The sequence below is a fragment of the Brachypodium distachyon genome, chromosome 1 (genome assembly GCF_000005505.3).
Source record: "Brachypodium distachyon strain Bd21 chromosome 1, Brachypodium_distachyon_v3.0, whole genome shotgun sequence".
Lineage (NCBI taxonomy): Eukaryota > Viridiplantae > Streptophyta > Magnoliopsida > Poales > Poaceae > Brachypodium > Brachypodium distachyon.
The window spans coordinates 32,318,733-32,330,599 of NC_016131.3; the positions used below are offsets into that span (position 1 = coordinate 32,318,733).

Consider the following 11,867-nt stretch of genomic DNA (forward strand, 5'->3'; position numbering starts at 1 on the left):
CATGAAAGTTGCGATACTAAACTGATAATAAGCAAAAACTGGTTGAAAAGCTGGATCACCTCAATTTCAAACTCATCCCAGGAGTAGTTCAAAAGGTCTGCATTGGAGAGCACTCATGTGGAAAAAAAAATGTTCCAAATGTCCCTGCTCCAACGAAAAAACTAGGCATGTAAATTTTTGAATCTTTTTTGTGTGTAGAATTTTGTGGCGCTTTTCTGGAAAAAAGAATTTGTGTTTATTCGGAGAACCGTTGCCAGTTGCCACCTTAGTTTGCGACAGGGTGTTGCAGTGCCGTTTGTTGAAATTAGTCCCACCTCGCCAGTTGAAGCAAACACCACGCGGTTTATAAACGAGCGCCGGGGTCCCGATGCACACACGCCACAGGATGAAGTGAGCGGGCCTAACCAGCCCTGGAAAGTCCCCGGGCCCTCATGCGCAGCGATGCGCCCACGGAAACGTGGACGGCCCACGAGCTGGCTCTCCCTGCTTCGGTGGGGGGCAGAGACAAGTGTGGAGCCCAATCACAGGGAGCCAGCTCTGGTCAATTGGCTAATCTCACAGTTATTCACTTGGTCCTCTTGGACTAACAGAACGGGGCTTACACTCCCGTGGCATCCTTTTTTTACTTTTTGCTCTCCGTATTTTCTTTTGAGGCGAAATTGCACAAACGTTTTCCCTTCTGTGTCTGTCTTCGAATTTCCGGGCTGCTCTTGCAAAGCTATTATGATCGGTAAAAATGAAGCAGAGACAGTCAATGAGGTAGCGATGCCGCTATAATCAAATTACCTATGGGTGTTGTGCAACATCTCCATTTCTCTGTAGACCACGTTGTGCACGCGCCATGTTGCTTTAAACAAGAGCATCAACGCTGCTAAACAAGACCATAGCTCTAACTTTCAATAATAATAATAGTCCGTACTATCTAGCTGACCAGCACCGCAAGGTTCAGCTGAACCTGGCCTCTTCTCCCCCCACAGAAAAGTTCAAGCCCCGGCGAAATTGCGGGATGCGAAAGCAAAGCACCGGCCTTTACTCAAGGAAACGGCAGGTAATTTCGTCACCCCGATGACGCAGGGCCAGGAACGGAACAACGGACAGGTGCATGAACCATGACACGAGACGAGGGGGGACGAACGAGAGCAACAGCAAAAGCTGAAAGGTATAGAGAGGACGCAGTCCTGCTCACCGTTCACCAGCTCACATCGCCGGAAAGAGGTATCAGCCGGCCACATTTTGCTCGGCCTGGATCCTGTTTGAGACCATCGAGCCGTTGGAATCATCGCGTAAAGCTACCTTTCGGCCTTCTCTATGCACACAGCGTACAACTGGAGTTTCTAGGATCATTCGTTTTATGACGTTGCAATACATATGGTACAGTTGAAGATATATAATGCGAAAAACTTGGAAGCAAACACATGTTATTTTATTCTGGAAGGTTGCAAAGATTACAGCGCTCGATCACATACATGGTTGCCTGAAAAAAACAGGGATCTGGAGAAGAAATACAACCACAGAAGGCAAGGGCCTCTGAGACTCTTGCCAAGGCCAGATCCCCAAGGATATCAGGCAACCGCTACAGATACTGCATAAAGCAACCATCCACCGGCGACGACACAACACACGTGCGCGCGCACGCACAAAGACTACAGGCAGTGCCGCAGACCGAAAGAGAATGGAACTGGAACAGCCATACACACCGGAAGAGACGCGGGCAGCTGGACATACAAGAACCAGAGCAAAGCATCTATTATGAAGGAAGGACGCTGCCAAACAGAACTTGCTATGAACCCAGCAGTATTGATGTCCACAACTATGGAACCAGAAGTACTGGAAAAGAAGACACTGACAATATTTGAGCTCCCAGACAGAACTTGAGGAGGAAAAAAAGCATGGTGTAGGGACTGTAATCACAAGGGCATAGGTTGGGGTGGAGGGACTGGGTGCCACACTAATGGCAGCCAAAGGCTCAAGGAACAGACATCCTCTCACGAGGAGGCCTGCAAAAAACGAGCGCCTGGCTAAAATGTCCCCTGGAAAACAACCGACCCTAAGACAAAGGAAGCCCACCATGACTCAAACGGGAACCGACGAACTGACTCCGCTACGAAGCTTGACTCGAGTACTACCTATGGTTGTATATATGCATCTGGAGATGGATGACCCAGCAACTAATCCTGCCTTCTTGTTCCTCTTAAGCAAGGATGTCGCACCACCAGAGCTGCTTCTCCAACGATGCAATGTTGTGATTGCCAATGAAGTTGAACTGAAGGTTAAGGCCCTCCAACGACACAGGCATGCTGCCCAAGAAAGGAACGCTCTTCTGTGTAACCTTGAAGCAGCCCGACAGTGAGAGGACACGAAGTTTGAGCTGCCCTGCCGATGCCAAGACTGCAACACCATAGTCGCTGACCATGCAGTTTGAAAGATCAAGCTCGGCAAGCTCACAGCAACTCTCAGAGATGGCAAACAGACTTGCGTCACTTATCTTACTGCAGCCCTCAAGACTCAGATGTGTAAGAGAATTACCATGTGCCTTAACCAGGGCAGAAATAGATGCATCCGTGAGATTCTCGCAACCATTCAGGTCAACATGGATCAGCCCACTTTCAGAACTCTTGATCAACGGAAGGAGGCCATTGTCTGTGACTGCAGCAAGACCGCTCAAGTCAACATTCTCCAAATGAGGGCAGATCATGCCAACCACGGCCAAGCTCGCATCGGTGAAGCCCGGGCAATCTTTGATGGTAAGGGAACGAAGTGACTTGCAAACAGGAAGCTGTGCCGGTGCAGAGCAGATATCCTTGATACCAATGCACTTGACCAAAGAGAGAGCCTTAAACTTTGGGCTGCAGTTCAGGAGGAAAGCAAGGATGCCCATGAGAGTAACCCTGTTGCATTCCTCAATCTGCAAATTCTCCAAAACCTTGGCTGATTCTGCGAAATCCTTGAGAAGACCATCTGAGAGCTGGCTGCACTTCCTGAGGTAGAGCTGCCTCAAGCTCGGGCAGAACTTGGCAATAGAAACAAGTGCCAGCTCAGTGACTCCTGGGCAGGAGGTGACACTCATACATCTGAGCTTCTGAAGGCCAAGAGCATTTGCCATCACCCAAAAACCCCTCTCACCAACCATAGGGAGGCGAGCAAGATTGAGGTTTGTGATCGCCTTTCCGTAGTATCCGATCACAGCAAGTGAAGCATCAGTAATGCTCAAACCCTGGAGACAGACCTTGGCAAGCGAGGCCGTCGAAGAACAGATGAGGCCGGATACACCCTGGTCACCAACATGTGCACAATTCTTGATGTTTACTGCCTGCAGCTTCGGGCAGCACCGGCCAATAGCCCTGAGGCCTTCATTGGCAACGCCAGAGCAAGCCTCAATGGTCAGTGTCTTCAACTCCGGGCAACCCTGAGCAACTGCGGCGAGGCCCTTGTCGGTGATCAGCGGGCAGCCAGTGATGTCGAGCTTCTCCAGCGAGGGGCACCCGGCGGCGATCTCAGCAAGCCCCGCATCCGTGACCTGCGGCACATCCCACAGGGCAAGCGAACGGAGCGACGGGCTCCCACGGGCAACCGCAGAGAGACCGCTGTCGGTGACGCCGCGTGTCGGGTGGCTTCCCCGGATAACAACGCTCTTCAGGTGGGAGTTGGCAACGGCCGCCGCAGTGAGAGCGACATCCGTGGCGCCCTCGCCCTCGAGGCTCCTCTCGGAGCAGCCCGGGCGCGGCGAAAGAGCGGCCTCGTCCTCGTCCTCGCCGACGAACACCTGGTTGAGGTCCGGCACGGCCGGGGCCTCGGCCCGCTTGATCTCCGACGCGCGGATGCCGCCGAGGAGCGCGAGCCACCGGCGGGACACGCACGCGGACGCGCCCCGGGCGCGGGCGCCCTGCACGCGGCGCAGGATCTCGAAGAGGCACTCGTCCGGGAGCGCGTCCAGGGACGGCGTCTCCCTCAGCTTCTGCTTCTTAGCCGCCGCCGCCGCCGCCGCCACCGCGGCGTAGACGCAGGGGGGCACGGCCGTGACGCGCGCGCGCTTCCGCTGCCGCACGCCGTCGAACAGAGAGGCCGCCGCCGGCTCCAGGACAAGCAGCCCACCATCTACAAACCAAGCGCACACATAATAAGCACCCCGAACAAAAAACAGGAAATCTACAGCCGCTGCTACAACAAGTCAACAAAATCGGAAAATCCTCCAGATCTCCGCCCAAAACAACCGGATGCTTACCTCGGTAGTCATGGAACGGAGGCATGTCGATCGACGACGAGAACGAACAACGAACAGCGAAGTAACGAACAGCAGCAAATCCGGCGATGTGAAACCCCTATCACAGGGGAAAAAATGGCGGAGGGAGGAGCGGGGGGAGGGGAAAGGGGAAATTGGGGTGGCTTGTGATGGTGGGTTGGGAAGGAGGAGCGGGTGCTGGTTCTTCTTATGTGGATGGTGGCCCGGGGCAGATTCCTGGCGCGCCTCTGGTTGCCCAAGTTGACGCCAAGGATTTGCTGGGATTCAATGAATCTCACGGGGTCAAGGGGGGAAGGAAGGCTGTACACTGTACCGCTGCCTGTGATGTGCATGCATGCATGCACCTGTTTCTCTACTGTGCTGGCACGCTCCACTGAGTTGTTTTCTTTTTTCTTTTCTCAAAACCGAGGACGAAGGTTGTTTCAGGGTTTGGACGGATGCGAGAAATTATGAAAATTACAGACTGTATTAAAATGGGGAATTTGAATTAATTGGAGGTACTCGCTATGTATGGTTATATACTGTTTGCAGAGAGTTTCAGTTTGTGGTCTCTTTGAGTAAGATGGTAACTTCTAATACATGGTTTTTTATTCACATTCATGTAATTTGTCATACAAAGATGGTTTTAATACATGGTTTTCTTAAGATGGGTTTAATACAAATTAAGTTGTCTTTGATTAAGATGGTTTTAATACATGGTTTTTTTTATTCACATTCATGTAATTTGTCATACAAAATTTCCATATTAATACTATTGTTCTGCAATAAAGTTTTGAATGATTTAAACCTCAGTGGATTTCCCACGTTGCAATTAATATTTGTTGTAATTTTGTTGTTAATTGTTTTAAAATATGTTGAATTCATGAAGACATAGATTCACAGTCTGTTCTTATTTTTATCTGTATTTGAAAATTAAGTTGGCAAAAAATGTATCTATCTCATTTTAAAGTTTCAAAAATTATAAAAACAAAATACATATGAGTGTACGCCATGTGTCTATAAATTTTTATTACAATATACAGTTGATTTTGAGCTGAACAAAAATTGATATTTTTCAAATATATCTAAAATACTAATGTAGAATTGTAGATTCACAAATTTGTGATTTTTACACATATCACAAATCAATGTATCCTTCAGGGAAAAATGTACACAGGTTTGCTTCTACACATATCACAAATCGACGTATTTTAAAGGAAAATGTACCGGTATATATCTTTAATAATACTGAATATGGAAAATGTACAGGTATACATTTTAATTATACTGAATTTTTATGCGTAGACCACGACCTACATTTTCTTTTGAGAAAACGGTGCAACCTACTGACAGTTTACAAAACCCTAAAATAAATACGGGGATTTCATTTACGGAAACTCGAACATAAGCTGCATCCAGCAGCATGTGCATCCCGGCACGGCGCGGCCGATTCATCCAACCGGCGCCGGCCATGCATCCACAGCAAACTCAACCGACCGCGCGCATGCACCGAACCGGGAGAGAGATTCGTGCACCCGCTGGCCCACCCACGCGGCCTCCTAGCCCGCCCGCCCGCCCGCCTACAACGCGCACCGCACTGCGCGGGTCCGCGTGTTCCGTGTGCAGCGAACATGGACGCCCGACCTTTCCGTTTAGATTAACCAAACTCCACAAGGCGGAACAGAATTTTATTACTCGCCCAGGTGCATGCACCGGAAGGGGAGCCAACGAATTAGCGAAGCGCACCGGAGATGGGATCTTTATCTAATCATGGCAGTGGAGATTCGTCCATCGTCCATTCTTCCACTGGCTTTTGTTTTCGTTTCTTCTCTGCTAACGCCGGGCCCCCGGCCGGCCTGTTGATTTCGTCTTATCTTAAATTAATGCTGATCCACGCGGTTCTGCCACGGCCTTCGCTTAATTTTTGGTGCTACGTACGTGACTGCGCTCTTCCGCAGGGTTAATTAGCAACGGGTGGGGCCGGCAAATGTAATTACCTTGATATACTTCTTGAGGGAGAAATGTACGGAGTATCATATGGTACCACTCATGAATTTTTGGCCAGCTACACAAGTATGACACTCAAAGAAAACACCGGCTCAACATATATTTTTCAAATTTCGCATTGGTTCCGAGTACTCCCCTGTTCCTTCTTAGTTGGACATGTAGTTTTTGCAAGTTTTCTCTCAAAATACATGTACATTTTGATTTTCAAAGTCTAGTTAATCGTGATAATTTAAGTCTTACTTTTTGTAGGCAAACAATACTAATGGTACCATCCTATTTGCTGGAGGCAGGTGGAGTTGAGTATAGATTGAACGAGTGGTGCAATTAATTGCATGAAAATACGAAATTGAAGGCCAGGTGGCATTTTGTCCTCATAACTTAACTATATTATCTTAAAAAGGTTGCATGTACAAAGTAAGAAGAGACTGAGGGCAGTACAAAGATAAGTTACGAACTTGTCAATACATGAAATGAAATTTGTAAGCGTCGTGCCGACGGTAAATGCTACCACCACAACCCGTGAAATTCGGCCAGGTCACCGCGCCGCACCTCCTCATACAGACGCGAGGAGTTTGTGGCTTGGATCCCTACCATGGCATGCCACCTCTAATCGATCGTATAGTGCGAAGCCACGCCTCCACCTATGGAGACACACCAACGATCATCGCCATGCCGATGATCGTGCCAACCACCTGCAACATCATCAACGAAGAGCCATTGCATCTCCCCCGCGAGAAAACCACCAGATGGAACCTCACCGCCGCGCGCCTTCACCGTTAGCCACACATGCTTTGCCTGATAACCTTCTCATGTGGTGACAAGGAGAAAAGGCATGAAGGAGGGAAGTGGTGGCACGACACGGCAGTGGCAGAGTTAAAATATTTATTTAGGGTGGGGCAACTGGGCCTTTTGGGGCCTTTGAATGGATTTTTTTGGCTTTTTTATCGTTATTAGAAGTATCTATACTATTAAACCAAATTGTTGGCCGCTGCACAGGAGAAAAATTAGGGTTCTGGATTAGATCATCTTCACCACCGGAATTTCGTCGGTTCCCCTCGCGTCCTGCCACCATCTTGGCACTGCGGAGGATGCGATGTCACCGAGAATAAACGTACTCTTTTTTTTCTGCTACCGTGGTGGTGCCTTTTCGGGCCATGCCACGGGGCCAGAGAGTTCTACTCACCACGGGTCTGATGTGTGTGATCTAGCGGATTTTAAGTTTGTGCCCTCGAAAATCCATTCATGCATATTTGATGAGTTTTTGTTAGGGTGTCATGGTGCTTTCGTTGGTATGTCTTTTGTGGCTTTGGAGTTCTTCTCTGTTGTCCTAGTGAAGATTTTGTGATTTGACTATTTGTACTTTTTGTTGGGGAACGCGGTAGGCTACGCTAGCACAAAATAAAAATTTCTACCGATTCCACCCGGATCAATGTTGTAGATAATGGATCACGAGATTATCACTAGAAGCGCAAACCCGTAACGAAAATAGAGTCGGTGACGCGTGTCGATGTCAAGTAGTCGATCGGCCTGCTCCTCCTAGCCAATCCCACGAACAGTTCGTCCAAGCGCCGCAGGCGCAGTGCCTCCAAGGTATCCACACGTACAGAGAGGAACTCTGTGCGGCGGACTGGTAGATCCAATCGCAAGGTTTGGGCGTGGAGGTGTGACGGCCAAGTCTGACTCGTGCCTCGAACTGGGGTAACCCTAACCGGGTATGCCTCCTCCACTTATATAGACCTCCCTGGTGGGCTTCAACACTTGAGGCCCGTTAGGAGTCTAAGCCTGATACGAGTTGGATCCGATCCAATTCGGTCCCATCCCCTTAAGTGTGCAACCCTACAGGTTCGCGGTCAGACGGACACAACCATGAGTCCGGACTCAGGTTCCGACTCAAGTCGATAGTCGGTAGCGGTGCCTTGCAGCAAGTGCCAACTCTTTTGCAGCAGGTGCCGACTCATGAATAATCACAAAGTATAATGATGAACCATACAATGTGTGCATATGCAACATTCCTTTTGCCTCACGATATGTGTGTCGAGCTCAAGGCGGGTACTTGTCATCCTTGTGTATAGGTCGACTCTCTTCTCGATCTTGTGATACAGATTCCCGAACGGGTTAACGCTTAACCCAAGTCGCACGGCCATGCTTTCCGAATCTGATCACTCGAGAGGGCTCAGAGATATTTCTCCGAAAGGGAGGGGCAAATCCCATCTTGATCAACCATAACTCGCAGCTCATGCAATGACTTCAGATCTAGGACTAGCATAAATATCGTACTTGAGATTAACAAATGACAATCATCTCGTTGTGTCTCAGTGCGGGTCTGTCCGACTCGGCAATCTCATTGTCGAGTCCAATGCTATCAGTTGGCAACACCTTGCCCTATGACTTGTGAAACATAGTCATCATACTGAGTCACATTGCTAGTTTAGGTTGTGTGTCCGCATAACCTCAATGATTAGGGACCATTAGAACAACATCATAGAATATATAGTCTCACAAACAAATCACATATTTATTGATATATATCAGCGATGATGTTCAAGGACAACAACGTTAACTCATGAATACATAGGAAATAACATCATCACACATGATTGCCTCTAGGGCATATCTCCAACACTTTTGGGAGGGTCATCCCCGGCCCAAGTACGTTCAACGCTCATGGTTTCCCATCATTCCCATCTTCTTGGATGGACGGCGACTCAAGGGGTTTTCTGAAACCTTTGAAGATAGTCAACTTCGTACAGGGTTACGAGTGGTTGTGTTGCTGCTCAAGTCTAACTGCAGTCTCTTTGTTGAATCCTTAACGAAATTTTATGTTGCAAAGATTAATATCATGGAGAAGATATCTTTGAGAGATTTCATTGTAATTTTTAGTTATATGAGTTGTTTTGTAATTTCTTGGGTCTATGTTTCAAAACACTGTAACTGTAGCGAGCATGGAGCTTAATAAAGTTGCAGGTGATTTTCAGAAAACAAAACCGGCCCATCCGGCTACCTAGCTGGCCCCACCTATGCAACACGGGAGCCAGATCTGGAGTCTTAGAACCCGTTCGGATTCACTCCGCTCCTCAACTCCGCTCCCAGAGCCGCCAGAGTCGCGCCGAACGCTCTAACCCCGCGGAGTGGCTCGTAGTACAAAAACGAGGAGTTGGAATATTGATGCTCCGCCTGCTCTCCAGCAATCATCCCCGCACACCCGTATTTCGGAACAACCATCGGAAGTGGCAGACAATTACCCGCTATGCCACTCACTTACCGGTTCGTGGCCGTGGAAAATATTCCCCAGTACCTGTCCTCTCGAGGCCAAGCCGCCGCCGCCGCCGCCTTCGGGCTTTGGCGCTCGTCCCGCCACTACACCGCCTACTACCGCCTACTCGAGCTCGTTGCCACTCTAACCGCTTCGTCTTGCTCGTCGCCGACTCCCACCAACGCGAGGCCGTCGGGCCCCTCAATCCGCGCATCCTCCTCGCCATGTTTGGGACCGCACCGTCGCCGCCTCCTCTGCCCTCCTTCGTCGCCCCTCCTTCCTTGCCTAGTATGGTTTCCTCCTGTCCTATTGCCCGTGGAGATTTCTTATTTTCCTCATCTTGTTGAACGCGGATGGTTTATTGCTCTGAGTCCAGGTCGGCGGGAGGGAGAAGAGGGGAGGAGCGACCGCGCGAAGAAGCAGGCTCTGCTGTTGCTGCTCTTATCTGAAGGCAATGGCCGTAAGCACTTGCTCAATTGATTGATTTGCTGACCAATTCGCTGCCATTTCGAGGAGGAGGGCGCTGCTCTTCTGGGCATGGGGGATTTCTTGGAATCATCTTCGATCTGGAGTTCTTTTCTTCTCCCTCCCCCAATGGTTAATCGAGTTGTCAAATCTTGCTTGCAGCTGGGGAGACGGATTGCGTCTACATGGAAGAGATTTCTTGTTTGCCTCCTTGCAAGAGACAGCAGAACAGAACGTATATGCTTTCAAAGAACAGTGGCAAGAGATTTCAGAAAACAGGAGAGAAGATAAGAACTGAACAGATTTCACAATTCGGAGTTCAGAACCGAACGTTTTTACAACTCCTATCTTTCTCGGCGGAGCCAGAAATCATGGAGTCAGGAGTGGAGTCAAGAATTTGGAGGAGTGGAGGGCTACCGAACGGGTTCTTAAGCTTCCCTTCTCACTGCAACATGCATGGTGGCTATGTACTTCTCGATGACTCCTTAAAAGTTAAAACTGATTAACACAGCCAGTATAATACAAAAATGGAATGTTGCTTCTTCACACTCATATTCGACACCTATCCGGAAAAGAGGAGAAGATCCATGTACAAACGAAAGGCCGTCGATATATCTAAAATATTTATTTAGGGAATAGAATTAAACTCTCAAGAAATAGAAATTGTTGATTATTTTTTCAGGTCAGTTTGATACAGGAAAGCATCCAGAAATATCAAAGAATGGTGACGAGTTTCCTCTAAACACTATCGTAGTGATAGATCGGGGGTGAGTCTAGTTACGTACAAAATTCATATGGAAATTATTTATTGTTAATTTGTGTAGGAATCGAATGGTTGTATTTTTTTTCTCCAAGTGCCTGCCCCGGTTTATTAATTACCTGTTTAATAGCTGACACCGAAGTTCAGGTGTTCAAGAAAATGTCAAGAAGCCGCAAATGATGAAGTACATTCCCTGATATGGTGAATTAGTTTGCGCGTGCAACTCAATAATCCTAGCGTTTTGCTGAAATGTTGTCCAAACAAGCTGTACTATACAGTGAGCGAGGTTCCGCTTTTCTCTGATAGGGAAATCAACCGGCACACAACAATATTCCTTGGTCATCCTGGGGAGGCTCGGCAGAAAAGATGTGCATCACTTTGCACTTGCAATTTCGTACCTGTGTTTTCCCCAAGAAAAAAGAATTTGTGACTATTTAAGCAAATGGCTTAAATCTAAGTTGACGTGTCAGAAGTGTTGGATTAAGATCTTACAGCTAAACAAGTTGACGGATCTCTAACTAAATAGACAATTTTCTCTATAGCAAAACCGAAAAAAAAAATTAGTCCAGCTATACGAGCCTTATTCGTCGACGATTCCGAAGTCGCTCTTTGGAACCATTCTCCTTATATTCTGTTTCGCAAATTAAGAACAATAATGGTTGCATGCAAGTATTCTATACGCACGTCGCATCTTTGGACCGCAAAACTCAGACACACGGTATAGTTAGCCGGACATGACACGCTATATGTAATCAACATGCAAGTAGCTGTTTTAATTTGTCGATGGATTGTCGTCGTCGACATGGAATAATGGAAGATCCATTGTATTTGCGCATCTCCGGCCGGCCGGTGCCCTTAAATAACTAATTAAGCACCGCTGCCAATACTACCTGGTTTGACAAATTATCCCTGATCGACCAAGGTCTCATCACACTTCTGTGTATATATTTTATGCGCCATTTAGTTTTCAAATTTCCTCTAAAAAGGAATCACAAAGTTCAATGCTCGTTCCTGAAAACTGTTGGCGTCCAACCCTAGCTACATTTTTTAAAGTCAAAAACGTTGTGCATGCCTGTAACTTCTAGATCGATCTATACTCAACTTCCGGATATAATTTGTACATGTATATACAACTTCTGATTTATGTACTTCATGGGTGTTGA

At 47.9% G+C, this 11,867-nt stretch overlaps 1 protein-coding gene and 1 long non-coding RNA gene across 3 annotated transcripts; one reads left to right on the forward strand and one right to left on the reverse strand.

Annotated features, from left to right (window-relative positions):
• Window positions 1-1,401: 1,401 nt before the first annotated feature.
• On the reverse strand, window positions 1,402-4,442 carry LOC100838452 (EIN3-binding F-box protein 1). Its single transcript, XM_003563608.4, has 2 exons — window positions 4,223-4,442; window positions 1,402-4,095 (listed from the first exon to the last, which is right to left on the reverse strand). The coding sequence occupies exons 1-2, from the start codon at window positions 4,245-4,247 to the stop codon at window positions 2,192-2,194; spliced, it is 1,929 nt and encodes a 642-aa protein (XP_003563656.1). The 5' UTR covers window positions 4,248-4,442; the 3' UTR covers window positions 1,402-2,191.
• Window positions 4,443-9,531: 5,089 nt separating this feature from the next.
• On the forward strand, window positions 9,532-10,864 carry LOC106865804. Of its 2 annotated transcripts, XR_002965353.1 has the most exons (3): window positions 9,532-9,767; window positions 9,856-9,939; window positions 10,107-10,864. It is a non-coding gene; the product is annotated as an uncharacterized LOC106865804 (long non-coding RNA). The 2 variants fall into 2 exon arrangements; XR_002965352.1 differs by having other exon boundaries at window positions 9,856-10,864.
• The last annotated feature ends 1,003 nt before the right edge of the window (window positions 10,865-11,867 follow it).